The following is a 15,623-nucleotide window of genomic DNA, read 5'->3' as shown; positions in this document are numbered from 1 at the left end:
GCACCCTAAAAAATGAGTGAGTTGGGATACATTTTAAGTTATATCTTTGAAAATCTAGAGTAGAAAGTGTGTTTAACCAGAGGAAATTGTACTTTCAACATAAGTAATGTTAAAGTGGATGGCTTGTAAGATTTAGGTATTAATTCAGCAGTCAGACCCGACCTGTTTGGCTTTAAATTGTCACAGACTATCTTCAAACATACTTTGAGTTGTTTGAAGAATCTTGTCTAGCCCTTTCTGGTAATTATAAGCATTGGCAAACATTAACCTGGCTTAAAATATGAGCAGGTGGGGGCCTGTTATTCATCACACCAAAGTGGTTTAATGCACAGTACACCTGCACACCCGACTCTTTGTCCGCTAATTCTGCTAGTATTAACCGAGACATTACCGATGTGGTTGCTGAGAGGAGATGCTGCTGAAAGCAAGAAATTTCAAACAGCTAAACATGCTTTCATGTTGGGTTTTAAATGTTTTTGGTTTAGCAGAGTTTTAAAGTTTTTATCTTGCAGGCACCCATAAAAGAAAGCTCTCATTCAAACAGCAGATAATTGAGGTATACTGTATATGCAAAAGAACAGCTGTACTGATATAAATTATGCTTTTATGGAGGAAGCTGTCAACAGATACTATAAAGTAATGAACACACACTTGTAGTAGCCTGCTTGTGCATCCCAATATTCCACTGTGAAAGTTTTACTATATTCATAAATACCATCATATAATTATAATTATCCTCTGCTACTTTATTACTTTGTCAACAATACTAGGTTCTGATGTAGATGTGATATTTTCTATAATCTCTGCTTAAAAATGTTGTAGAAACTCAGAAAAACCAAGTACATAGTACTTAATTTGACAAGTATGCAGGTAAAAAGTACAGAGAATTCAATCTAAGAAAGTAAACATGAAAAATTAGCATAGATTAAGTTTAATGCACTTTTTTTTTTTATCATGAATCAGGACATTGTTTGCATTTAGTGTACAAACACACACACTGTGTATATATATATATATATATATATATATATATATATATATATATATATATATATATATATATATATGTATATATGTATATATATATATATATATATATATATATATATGGTATACATATGATTTGATTCCCTTTGTCCTATAATACATGGATTAAAAATAAAGGGACATGAATAATGAAAGCAACTGACTTAAATCCACACAGTAACTCCATAATTTTTCACTGAAGCCCAGTCACACATAAGTCTTCTGAAAATTGTTTTAATGACACACACCCCAACACCAAACACAGCACATTTGATGCTAACTTCAGATTTATTTTTTAGGTTTTTTTATTTTTTTATTTTTTTATTTTTTACATTTTTACACAGAGAAGGCCCAAAATGACACATGCAGAGTGCATAAAAGCCTCAATTCCTGTGTATACAGTCAGCCCAGATGTGCTCACACACGGCTCTGGTCCATCACAAATCAATCATGGAATATATTTGGCTTCTTTTACATCTCTATTCAAAACATATGAGAATGTCAATCAAAATACAGCCATCAATGGGAGTCAGGCAGATCTGACTCCAGATGCATTTTTATACCAGGTGTGACCTGATGGGCTTAGAGCTGTCATTTTTACAATCTGTTCACCTACGCAGTCGGGTCACATGAGAACTCTTCATAGTCACGAAACATAAACATTTGCATTCATATCCAAAAACTCGTGTATTTTACAAGGAAGTCTGGTTTTTGTTTTCAAAACTCTTTCTTTTAGTCCAGGAGGCAGGATGCAGTAATCCAGGAAAAGGATATAATCGGGTACATTATAACAGTGTCTGTTTTAACACAATGTTTTCCTAACCTTAAGTAAGATGTTTGTTATGAGCAATATTCACAAAGTCAGTTCTGATGCCCACAAAAGTAGCATTTGTCATCTGGTAAGTGCAATCCAACAGATGTTTTGAGGCTGTTTCACATAAAACTGTGACTGGGATCCTCTGTGCAGTCATTTTCCTGTCCAGTAGCACAAAAAAAGATGTTTGTCAACATGAACCAATATGTTTTTGTCACTATTTGTTCTAAAAAATGAATGACAAATTGGGATTTCTGTTGTGAAATGATGGGAGACGACTCAAATTATGGAACAAAAATGTAGGAATATATCACTTTAAATTGTATCCAATACATCTGGAGCATTTCAGGCTTCTTACATCACTGTTCATAGAAAAAAAACAGTGGTGTAGTGGTCCCTCAAGAAGTAGGTGCACTAAATTTTTTGCCCTTGTTTAAAAAAAAAAAAAAAAAGAAAAAAAGAAAAAAAAAGCCCAGAAAAACATTGTTTCATAAAACGTGACGTGTAGGACTGCTCTATTTAGTTCACTCAAAAAAAATAATCCATCAGTATATCTGCTCATTGTCACATCATTCCTCACAAGAGTTATGAAATGATTAAACCGATACTGACACAGACTAATGAGGGACAGGCTCATAGACTTATGTTCATATATCTTCATTATGTCTATGTTCAAGCTAAAGTTAATGCAGCTGATAGTTAACTGCACCAGTTTAGCATCGGTAACCGTAGCTGAGCTGCTGGGTGACGTAGCTACATGTGTAGGAACATTTGTAATTGTATAAGCAGCATCACAGGGAGCTTAGAAGTTTTGAGGTGGGTATACTCTATGCTTACTGAAAAAGAAATTGGTATACTCCGTATCCCCGCGTATACCCTGGAGTACACCAGTGGAAAAAAGTAATTCCAAACCTTTGGATGTTTCTTATAACTTCTTTTGCTTTTGTTTCTGCCAGTTTCCTCAACAAAAACAAGAGAAAAAAAAATCAATTTATCTGGTTAATTTAGTTTATTTATTCAAACTCCCACATATACCCTGGACTACACCACTGGAAAAAAGTAATTACAAACCTTTGGATGTTTCTTATAACTACCTTATAACTTATAAAAATCAGTTTATCTGATTAATTTTGCTGATTTATCCAAACTCCTGTGTATACCCTGGACTACACCACTGGAAAAAAGTAATTACAAACCTTTGGATGTTTCTTATAACTACCTTATAACTTATAAAAATCAATTTATCTGATCAATTTTGTTGATTTATCGAAACTAAATATATCTGTGGCGCAGATTCGTCCTGATGTCAGCGAAAAGACGTCTGAACTTTTGTTTTCAGTGTTTTAAATGGAAGCTGCAATTCTCTACACCTACACCTGTCTTCTGTTTGAGCGTGCACGTGTTTCCGTGCACCCCAGCGCGCGTGCGCACGGGGCTTAGCGGTGTAGACACTAGGACCCCGCGGAAACGTGCGGCAGCCTCTGCGGCTCGTGAGAGAGCGAGCTGGTCCGGAGAAACGGAGCGCGAGCGAGAAAGACAGCAGCAGCGGACTGAGAAGACCCCGGTGGAGCGCGAGGAGGGAGAGAGAGAGAGAGAGAGGAAGAGTGAACGACAAGAGAGAGAGAGAGAGGGAGGGAGCGAGAGAGAGAGAGAGAGAGCGACGACCGTCAGGGTCTGGGTGCCTGAGGGACGGACGACACGGTAAATATAAACATTTCATTTTGGGCTCGTGAACATACAGATACAGTCATCTCATAAAGTCATAGCCCGCGCGCTCTGGAGCCAAACCGTTTCGTTGCGTGTTGGCAAATGATGTCCGCGTGAAGACGGAGAGGTTCGTGCATGGGGCATGGATTGAACTTGAGGATTTCTTTTGTAATTTATTATGTAATGACGGTGTATTAAAACGTTGTCCGGTGGGGGTCTACACCTCTCCCGTTCCTCGGCCTGGCTACCCCCCCCCCCCCCCCCCCCCCCCCCCCACGCGCTCCGACACTTGCAGGTAACGTTAAACCGGAGCGCACCGTCCTCCTCACCCACCAGATGCAGACAGACACATCAGCGCGCGGAACCGTCGCCTCCGTAGGGAGCGCGGGTGCGCGCCTACCGGGGTGAACGAGTGCATTCGGTCTAAAAACGCGCTCCCGTGAGTGTTTTTTACCTGACCTAGTAAAGCTTATCGTCACTTACACACTCAGACACACACATCTCACACCGTCTGCCCGTTCAGCACACACTCCTGCCGGGATTATACTCGTTTATAAAAGATTTATAAAAGACTGGCCGGTAAAGGCCGCGTGAGGTCGCTCCCAATATTGTCATAGGCTGCTGATCGTCAAGGTAACGGAAATGACAACCGCACTTCCGCTGAAGACTTTTAAAATTTAAAACAAAACAAATTTAAAACTAATTTAAAACAAAACAAATTTAAAACAAAACAAATTTTAAAACAAATTTAAAACAAAACAAATTTAAAACAAAGCTTTATGAAGTTGATACAATCTTGCTTGATGACTTTTTATTTAACACGCAGTTAAATAAAAACAACTAGTTAAAAACAAAAAAACTTGCAGTTCCTTATTTCAGCACAAAATTTATTCAGAGGCTTGTATTTAATTTGAAATATTATTAATTTAAGTACATTTAAGCCTCGCAGCTTCGATCTTTCTGATTAGTAATCAACTGTTTTGATTAAACACTCCAAAAGTACTCTTTAACTTCTTTAAATATATTTTTTTTAAGTCTAACACCTCAAAGAGTTCACCTTATTCGAATAAAAGTAATTATGTTTTAAAGCTTAGGAGCTCCCTGGAGATCATCTAGCAAATGCCATAATTATATTAATTGCCTGATGATTAATTCGTGTATTTTTTTACAATAATAAATGTAGTTAGGGTTTCACGGTGGCATGGTGGTTAGCATTATGGCCTCACAGCAAGGAGGTTGCTGGTTTGATCCTTGGCTGAGGCAAGGTTTGGTCAGCGGCCTTTCTGTGTGGAGTATGCGTGGGTTCTCTCCCAGTACTCCGGCTTCCTCCCACAGTCCACAGACATGCATGTTAGGTTGATTGGGTACTCTAAATTGCCCCTCAGAGTGAATGTGAGCGTGAGTGGTTGTTTGTCTCTGTGTGGCCCTGCAATGGACTGGCGAGCTGTCCAGGGTGTACCCTGTCTTTCGCGCTAAGACTGCTGGGATAGGCTCCAGCTTCCCCGCTACCCTGAATTGGATTAAGCTGTTAGCAAAATGAATGAATGAATAAATGTAGTTATTGGGTTCATTAAAGTCTGCTTTTCCTTGGATATGATAACAGAATACAATCTTTGAAAGACCACTTAATATACACAGAATGAAACGAACAAATACATTGTGTTTTGTCCAGTCTTATTATTTCCAAACCAAGTATCTTTAAACTGAAAACAACATGTTTAGGTCAAGTATCATTTCAATCATCATCATTTTAGTTTCTATCAACATTTTTATTCTTTGTGGTTTGGAGAAGGATTTGCTACATGCAAGACAATGCTCTATTTCTGGTATCTGGTCCATAGCAGCATGTGACATGTTGCGATATTATCAAATCCCGGCTCATCCTCATGATTGTTCTTATTTTGAAGTTACTTTTTCAGATTGTGTTTGTGTGCTTTAATGGAGCTTTCAATCACTGGAAATTTCATGCTTATATTGTGAAGAGAAGCAACCTTCTTTCCTGTCTTGGCATAGTCTAACTCTCATTACCTTGACGTACCTCTGAAGGTTTTTCTCTGCGCAACTATTTCTCCTCCCACCAGTCCAGGCTTCTGCATGGGCCTCAGACTATGGTCTAATTTAAATCACTGCTGGAAGGAAGACTGGAACAGTTTATATCAGTGTATAGTAACTTGCTATAGGAGTGTGACCCAAATAGTTGGGACTTGGAGGAGATATTTGGCACGCGGCCTGGTGCTCATTTAGGGAGCCCCAGGAGTGGTGGGGTGGATACTGTACACCCATTTATGCAAAGTTTCCACTCCTGTCCTTTTGCTGGTAACCAGTGTCGGCTGCCTTTACACTAGGTGATGTAAGGACACAGCATGAGGAATGACATACTGTACAATACAATGTGAGCATAGCCAGACACTTTGGCTGCAGTCACGCTGTGCTGAAGACCCAGATCACTTCTGGGATTCAGTTTTCCTTTAGGCGCATGCAAGCTCTACAGTTTCAGATCAGATTGTGATCAGGATCTCATACTGGTCATTATTCACAGTGTAGGTTGTGTACTTTTTTGCACTTGGTCTCTGCCTCCAGTTAATCTTATTTATGAAGTTTTTTTTCCAGTGTTTGCAGGGACAACACAAACATTAAGGACTTTAATCCAGATTATTTTAACCATTGTCAAAACAATAGATTTGTTCTTTCACGGTGCATATTTTGAAACCAAAAATTGTGTAGCATAGATCAAACCTGTGGGAGTTAAGTGTGTGAGAATGAGGGAACTTGTTTTTTTTTATGTCTATCAGTGAGATATTTATGTGTCATTAATGTATTTTGTATCTGATGAGAAAGGGAAGAAAGAAACTGTGAGTAACACAGCTGGTTTCAACCACAAGGCTACCAAGAAGCTTAATCCAGCCATGTGTAGCGACTGTACCTCAGCTTTATGTTGCACATGTTCATCATAGATAATATAGAAAATTGTAGAAAAAAATATGCATTTTAATTCAGGTATGAAAATTACAGACAGGATTGTTTTTTGTTTTTTTCAACCACCAGATCATGGTGTTGGATGAGCCAAATGTGACATAATTATCTGACATGAGTGCACCAAGTTCCCATTGTTGGTTGTCATGAACTTGTATATTTTGGATTAGGGAGGCTAAGATATGTTTCCGTATCACAGCAAGTTACAATACAACACCAAGCACATTACACAATGCTTGGAAAGACATACATATTATTGCGATCAGTGCTTTGATGTCCAAAATAAAGCTCTGTCTGCAGATCTGACTCAGCTGTGTGAGTGCTTTCTTTGCTCACCTTAATGGGAATTTGTAATGAGAAGGGAAACTGCATGCTGCTTTCTCATCTGAGATAAACAGACGTGTTCCCAATAAGAAGTTATAAGGCAGCTACTTCACCATTAAACACCCCTTTAATATTAAATTCTAGTTTGACAAAATTAGTGAAAACAAAACAGTTTCAGGTTATTAAATTACATTACAAACAACATAATTATAGTTCTCTCAAGTCCGTCTGAGAGTTGCTCCCGGTACTTATCCAGACTGAGAATGCACTGGTTGAAATGTATATGTTAGCTGTTGTTGATGATTTTTTTATGAGTTTATGTGTATGTGTCTTCTTTGTCTTCTTTTATGGACTTCAGTCTGTTTTTTAAAAAGAATCTATTCTTCTTATTATTATTGTAAATCATAATTTTACCTGTAAAAACAGGTAAATCCATTCATATATCCTATTTCCTTTTTTGCCCTTCTCTAATTTAGTCATTAATAAATTTCCATGTAACAAAAGAACATTAATGAGAGCGATGAGGCTGATGAAACGAGCCAATATGAGCCCGAGTACTTACAAGGTCACACGTCGTAGAGTTTTCGCTAAGCAGCTTCCTCCAAGCTGACCTCTACTCCTCTACACGAGCTCCTCTAAAACACACAGCGTGCGAGAATCGGTTTCATGGCTTATCATGTAAAAGCTCGTTGCAATTTCTTAAATGAGAGGTAGTGTATTTTTATACTAAAGCGATGTGTATGTTTGAAGGTGTTGACCTTTTTCCAGAACACCCACGGATTAGAAAGTGCCAACTTTGATTTTGGAGACTTTTTTTGTATATTTATTTAATATTCATTCATTCATTCATTTTCCGAACTGCTTATTCCAATTCAGGGTCGCGGGGAAGCTGGAGCCTATCCCAGCTGGCTTTGGGTGACAGGCAGGGTACACCCTGGACAGCTCGCCAGTCCATCGCAGGGCCACACAGAGAGACGAACAACCACACTCACGCTCACACTCATTCCTAGGGGCAATTTAGAGTGACCAATTAACCTATCATGCATGTCTTTGGATGGTGGGAGGAAGCTGGAGTACCCGGAGAGAACCCACGCATACACGGGGAGAACATGCAAACTCCACACAGAAAGGCCACTGACCAAACCAGCCAAGGATCGAACCAGTGACCTTCTTGCTGTGAGGCCACAGTGCTAACCACTGCGCCACCGTGCAGCCTTTATTTAATATTTTAACAACATATTCTCGTATCATCGTCAGATTCAGTACTAAAAATGAAATCTGTCCAAATCAGCTTTACAGATGATTGCTTTCATGTTTAAGTTCAAAATTCAGATTTAGGTTCACTGAATGCAGCCACCTTGTTTAATTAATCAGGACATTATTATTCAGCCACATCAATCACTCTGACAGCCATGCTGAGAGCTACCCCGATTCCCTTAGATTTTTCAGAGGACACCTGTGTCTTAGCCTTTAGCAGCTAAGAGTTCCAGTCTTTTCTGCTCTGCTTGCCCAGGAGTCGCATCAATCAAATATAATTCGCAAAGACACACATACACACCTGTTGCACAGCCTTGACCTCAGAGATGCGGCGTGCTCTTCCGCCTCTGTTTGTACGTGTGAAACGATGAGCAAGCACAGTGAAACGTGAGAATAATGAGAAAGAGAGCTGTCATTCACATGCTGAGAATTATTCCCTGCTACTGTACTCCCATTTTCTCATGTCATGGTGTGTCTGTTTTCTCTTTTATCTCCCAGGAGAGGGTGGGGACTGTGTGAGGGAGAGTGATCGTCTGAACGACTGACAGATTGAATGAAGCTGCACCTGGTGCTTCTGAGGGCCCTTCCCATGTTTTGATTTGCACCATTTCTTTTGCTTTATAAACTTGGTTTACAGAGCCGCCACCTGCCATGCCGTCGAACAGTCCCACTGCTGCCGAGCCACCTCAGACGCCCGAGAACGACACCGCCAATGATCTGGTGAGGGGGGAAAATGTTACAATAGCTAAAATGTAGATGTTCTGGGTCACTTTGTCTGCTGTTAATACTAAAGAGCATAACTTTTATTATTAGCACAATACTTCTACCACTAGCTAGGACTGAATTTGCATTTCCAAGAGAAAGAAAGTTAAGTGTCTTTTATCATAGAGGCTTTTTAGAAAGATTTAAAGGGATCAGGAGGGAAAGAGAAAATCTAAACTTTTTCCATTTAAGCTTTTGTGAAAAGAGAACAATATGTACTTAAGAAAACTTGATGTAAAATTGTTTATCTGACGATGAGGAGGCATTACTGCTGCCCCCATAGTAGTGTTTCATTACTATTCTCCGGATTGTAGCTGATAGCTTGTTCCTGTACAAAACAGCTCTCTATTGAAGAGTAATCAGTCAGAGTCAACACCACAAACGCGTCCTCACTACTGAACATGAAGAGCTGTACTTAGACACGGACAATCCTGGCATTAGAGGATGGATTTTAATCAGCAACCTTTCATTTGACAGGTTGCTTATTCAACTACCATCCATGTCTGTGTTTTCTGCAGTCCTTTGATTTTTCTATTCATACTCCCACAATAGATAGAGTTAAAGCTGAGGATGCACACAATTATACATTTTGTATAGTTTTGGTTGAAATGGCACTTTTATATTTATTGTTAAAGTTTGATCAATATTTGAATGGTTTTTACAGTATTATGTAAGCATGACCATTTTTTTTAACCTTTTATAGCATCTTTGTTATAACTACACTTACACACTCTCACAAAGCCAGTAAGAAAAACTATGAAGGAAAGCTTATTAACAATTAAATTTCATTTAGCATTTTAGCAGATTATATCATTAGATATATTTGGATTACATAACAATTAGCTATAATTAGCTGGTCAAACAATGAATTAAATAATCTTTATTTAAAAATATAGTTTATGACAGCTAAAAGTTCAATCTTTTGAATTAAATAATTAAATTTAGGGAAATAGAATTAGCTAATTAGCTCGTCTTCTAATAATTTTAAATGTGTTTTTAATACATGCAATCACTTGGGATAGGCATATATAAGCTATAAGCTTCAGTCTATTACTTTTTTGGTTACTGAACGGTATGTAATTGATGTAATTCAATATGACTGTGTATACTTAATCAAAATAAAATAAACACCAACAAAAAATAATTTACACACCATTTTAAAAAATGAACAAGCTTATCGGGCAATTAGAAAGCCATTATAGCTACAAGAAAAACATCTCTTATTTTATTGAGTTTATCACTATGGAATGAAATATTACTTGCATCCAGTTCCGAAGCATTTAGTATCGTACATTACCTGCATGTGGCACCAACTAACTAGTTTATTGTTGAGTAATTGAACCATTGCACCACATCAGTCAACATATATTAACTTTGCATGAATTCAGTTCAGCTACATTTTTCTTTCTGTAAACAATCCAGCCGCTTCCACTGCAACTTGACTTGCTGTAACAGCAGCTATTATCTCTGCTTCTATTATTAAACACACTGACGTAGTAGCAAAGCTGTTATTTTTGCAGCCTCAGTTATTATCACAGCCTCTGCCTCTTTTACTACAGCTGTCATTAAGACTACCATTTGGCTTCTTAGCTCACAGTTGAGTCTTTTTTTAGCCCATACACACGAAAAACCCGGCAAGTTGGGTCATGTTTGTAATTATTAAACTCGTAGTTATTTATTTACATTACAACAGACCACGCTGCTTTCTAAAAACTCACTTTACCACATGCAGGAAGCAGAAGCATAGACTAAAACTGTCTTTTTTGTTGTTTTTGTTTTCACATGAATGATTAGCTTGCAGTCAAACAGGTGAAAAATGACTTCTCTCAGAGCTCAGGGCAGACCTCGTAAATCTGTGAGAAGTTTGAAGTTTGTTCTGTAGCACTATATAAAGACTCGTCTCACATGCGGGCACATGGCCAAAGCAAAGTTTCCTTCACAGAGCTGTTCTCTTTAACTTCCTGAGATCTGACTCTCACAAAGACTCAAGAAAGACCCAGAGAGAAATCTGAGAAAGTGTCAGATTTTCAGCACAGAGAGGAAGACGGGGAGTTTTATGCCATTGATAATCTGTTACTACATGACGGGCTCCAGTCAGTTTCTGATGATAGACAGACATCTCTGTGGGATTAGAAAAAGTTGCTTTTCTGTGCTCATGAAGTGATTTCAGTTGTATGTTTGTAAATCTATAAAATAGCTGAGAGATTATAAGGTGAATTTGCACAAAGTTGGCTGTTGCTGCATATGTCATACTCTTAAACCTCTATTAAGCCTGTAGCACTTCATGTATGGACCTGCGTCCAACTGGACAGTCCACTAGCACCTATGATGTCCTCAACTGTTTGTAAGTTGCTTTGTATAAAAGCGTCCCCTAAATGACTGTAGAATAGAATAGAATATTAACTTATACCGTTATCTGCTTTCCTGCAATTATTAACTTTAATCACCTTACAATCCGTCTTTACAACGCGATCATAATAAATCTAAATCCTCTACTGTTGTTTCTTTTTCAGCCAACAGTTAAGGCTTTATTTAGCGAAATGCGAAATGTTCAACTCATTAGAGGCTTTTTAAAAAAAATTTGTCTAAACTAATCAGCTTCTGAACCAACAACTACTAAACCTTTAGCTTTTTTTTGGGAAATCACAGCTCAGCTATCTCTCTCCATAAAGGATTAAATTCTTTACTTTCAACATTTGTCAAACTTTAACTCTACAAACTAAAGAGACAACTGTCAAACTCTTTGCCTCAGGTGTAACAGATGTTTATAAAAGCCTTATCATGTGAAAAAAAGTGGTTTCAACCTGTTGTTTAACACTTAAGGCTGCAATATGCTTCAGAAAAAGTCGTTCAGATGGTATTTTTACAAGTAATTATTACAACTATTTCAAGTGTTATTTATCATATCATTCATGACATGTAATTTTAGTAATAAGCTCAGTTTTTACAGAAGTTAAAATGCTTATTTCTGCAATCTCAGCACCTTCAGTCGCTACCCAGACGCTAGGTTAGGATAGGAACATGGAACAACCAGTTAATAAAGGCAATAGACTGATGTAGAGCCCACATTATTGCGAACGACACACAGACCCGCCTGATGATCTCCTGATTCATTCTTTGCTCACTTGTGAACAGGACTTTGAGACACTTGAACTTCTCTATTTGGAGAAGGTTTTTTTTTTTACCAACCCACCGAGGACATTCCACCCTTTTCTGGCTGAAATGATGCATGACTTTAAATTTTGATTGCCCAAATGACAAACACTCTTGTATGTGACACATGCTAGAAACTATAATAGTGCTCAGAGGATGTCCTGAAGGATCTCAAAAAGTGAAGTGGAAAATGTTTGCATTTTCTACAATCCAAGAAGTTTCTACATGTTAATGTGCAACTCAGCGAGCTGATCTGTCAATCTAAGACTATGATTATTGATCCCAAAGCTATTTTTGTGTAACAGAAATTGTAAAAAAAATATGTATTTAGACTCAGTAAGTTTATGTGTACAGTGAGCTCAATCTGATTAAGAGTTGCTTGGATGGTTATAATGCGCAACACTGAGTCTAGAACACCATCCACAGCGTTGTTTAAAAATACTGGATAATTGTGTTAAATAATCAAGAGCTCAATTTCAGTCATAATGATCGTGATTATCAGTTTTGTCAATATCAAGCAGCACTACAATCAACTAAAATGCATCATTGTGCAAAAATGTGGTGCTGTTTACAGCGCTGTGTTCACAGTGTGGCCCCTTTAAGGTCGAGCTAGAGAGAGAGAGAGACGCACAGCACATCAGCTGGTTTAACGCATAGGGAGGTCAGAATCAGAGCAAGGGATGTCTTTGTCTCGACCACACAGCTTAAGCAGGACAGTTTAAGGGCTGGTTCTGTCTGACTTTTCACCAAAAGTTCATCAGACCAGAGCAGCATGGCTACTGAATCATCACAGAAATCTGCAGCACAGGACCACAAAAATCAGATGGTGAAAACAGGGATAATAACTGATTTTGTTGTTGCTGAACGCTCCTGTGGATCCAGTGTTTAGTTCACCTCTCAAACGCAGCCAGACCAGGTTCAGTCCCTCACCCACTTTCTGATCCACATACTGTACAATAAAGGACACTAGAGCTCACAGAAAGTTGGAAATAAAACAAATCAAGTAAAAAAAATACTGTTGCATCGAATACACACATAAACGCAGATAACATCTTACACATTTTACAATTCCCCTTTTATTATTGAAGGTGCCATGATGATGTCACAACTAATCAATTTTGAAAGGCCTGACTAGTCGACACCTAAAATGCCCATCCCAGTTCAAAGTGAAATACAAATCCAAGAGAGGAGATGCAGGAAACAAACACGCAGGAAAGAAAAGAGGCAAGAGATCAAGAGGAGGACATGGGGATGGGGAGAAAGAGGACAAGCTGTCTGCTGCTGATGGGATCCTCTTCTGCCTGCCTGGTTTGCAGTCTGGTTGCTTAGCAACTGCAGCAGCCTAAAATAACCAGCCAGGAGACAGAAATAGACCAAATATATATGGACAGAATGGTCAGTGTACAGGTGTTTATGCGCTTTGGCATATTTTGGGTGGTCTTCCAACTATGATGGTTTATTTCAAAATTATGTGGATATTTTTTTATTTACTTTACTTTTCACATTTTCAGAACATAATTGTGCACACCTGTACTGTAAAAAATGTGTTTATGAGTGTGTAAATGTGCATTGTGACGGCTATATGCACAGCACACCAGTCAGACAGTCCCAAAGCCATTACTCGTTTTAGCTGGTTGCTAAGCTGATTGTTAGGGAAGTGACATCAGAATGTTTAGTCGGCACTGTGACACTGCTGGAGACAGTTGCTAAGCAGTTTTTGCACCCTAGCAACCACTCCATTGTCACCGTAATTCATTGTCACCGGTCCAGCAGTGAAGGGTATTAATGGAAACAGAATTCTGACATCAGGCATCACACAGAGTGCAGTTGCACAGATTACAGCTGCAGAGAGGTTTAAGAAACACCAGATGTAGTTGCTATTAAGCGCAAAGGGAAACAGAAAAACTGTGTAACCAAACTTGTTTGAGTGGTTCTTTACTAGAGCCAGACTGCATACAATAAATGGCAAAATTACACTTGTAATATTGAAGGTTGATGTAAAACAAACTGTTGTTAGGTTTAATGCTGATATTCTGCTGCGAGGGTGGAAAACACAGAATGTTGCACATTTATATTTGGGTTAATTACAGAATATAACAGTAGAACTATTTTAACATTATAGGAATTTATATTTTTTAAAGGTTTTATCAGGGCTTGATTCCCTGGACTAATCCAAAACAAAATTTCTTGGTATTTATATATATATATATACTGATAAAGGAGAACATGGAGGATTTAATTTGATTCTTGGTTAATCACGCTCATCATCAGTCTAGAAAACGGAATCATGCTTGGTTCTCCCATCCATCAATTCAGTAATTGTTTCCACCCACTCATTTAAATGCTGTCTATGTTATTTTGCATTCAGCTTATCACATTGTTCAATGCTGACGCATATTTTAATATATCATAGGCTAATCCAAAATGAAACAAATCCAAAATGGACCGTTTTATTTATAAAGTAAAAAAGGAAATCATCATTTACTGAGCATCAGACAAACCGTATTGGTAGCTTTCCTTTTTCTGAATGCCTGTCACGATTTTCTTCTTCAGCTGTCTTTAACAAACCAAATCAGCCAGTCCTCTGATTAAAACAAAATTAGCTCCTAATTCTCACATTTAAAGAAGTCTTCTCCACTTCAGCAACTGGAGTACTTGATATTTTCCTCTGATATCAGTGACATTTATTTAATTTGGTGCCTGTTAAAAAGTGCTCAGATTTGAAAAAGAAGGCTTACAATAAAAACATGTGCAGCAGCCAAACTGTAGCCTTCTGGCCTAACTTAAGTACTCTTAAAATAATACACTTAATCTTCTTTATCATGAGTCCCTATTAGAGTTTTTTTTTTTTTTTTTTTAAGATGTAGCAGGTGCTGCTTGTTTTATTTGGCTCTTTGACATATTCTCTCTGGCCTAATAAAAACATTGCACACACTCAAGCTCTTCAGCAAGTCAAACTGCTCAGAGCTAATATAAAAATAGAACACATGGACCTCATTTGATTTTGGCTGGATCCTCAGTGTTTTGGAAAGAAGATTGCTTCTGCAATAAGGTAACTGCTGCATAGAGCAGCAGAGAACAACACTGTGTATTTGCTATTTTTTAACAGATATTTGGGGGCAAACACAGTGAATGGAGCCTTTTAATTTTAGCTTTCATTTGTTTACTATATCGCTAGAAGAAGACAAAAACAAACCACCAACAGGAAAATTAGCAGAAGTGGGTGTAGTTTATGATTAGCAAGTCCGAGCCTTTTTGATAATTAGTCTTCATTATGAACCAGTAACAAACTTTAAAGCACGGAAGTCAAAATCATTTTTGTCCAGAGCTCCAATTCATTTTCGTTTGATTTCACATTTAATGAACATTTATACTGTTTGTTCCAATTCTGGGTTGCGGTAAGCTGGAGCCTGTTCGAACAGCAGGAAAGAGGCAGGTGATGGTTGCCAGACCATCACAAGGCCAACACAGAGGAACAAACAGACACTCACAGATACTTATTTAATAAAATTTGCAGTGGATAAATATAATATAATAAACAAGTAAAAGAAAAGAAAAAAGTCAAAATATTTTATCTATATATATTTTTTTTTCTCTCACTTTTTTC

The 15,623-nt window shown here is 37.9% G+C and overlaps 1 protein-coding gene across 5 annotated transcripts in view; it reads left to right on the top strand.

The window, feature by feature from the left end:
• The first annotated feature begins 3,409 nt into the window (after positions 1 to 3,409).
• Positions 3,410 to 15,623, top strand: part of dnmt3aa (DNA (cytosine-5-)-methyltransferase 3 alpha a) — a 59,861-nt gene continuing 47,647 nt past the window's right edge. For 4 of the 5 annotated variants that reach the window (XM_079255322.1, XM_079255321.1, XM_079255320.1 and 1 more), the window contains exons 1-2: positions 3,410 to 3,541; positions 8,600 to 8,821. In XM_079255322.1, the coding sequence (XP_079111448.1) occupies positions 8,753 to 8,821 (69 nt within the window). In that variant the 5' untranslated portion in view covers positions 3,410 to 3,541; positions 8,600 to 8,752. Of the gene's footprint in view, positions 3,542 to 3,574; positions 3,675 to 8,599; positions 8,822 to 15,623 lie in introns of those variants that run through there. The other variant, XM_079255319.1, reaches the window with a different exon arrangement.

Source organism: Telmatherina bonti (assembly GCF_933228915.1).
Source record: "Telmatherina bonti genome assembly, chromosome: 16".
Classification (NCBI taxonomy): Eukaryota; Metazoa; Chordata; class Actinopteri; order Atheriniformes; family Telmatherinidae; genus Telmatherina; species Telmatherina bonti.
The sequence above is the reverse complement of the archived record's forward strand: the minus strand, read 5'-3'. Positions and strand labels throughout refer to the sequence as shown.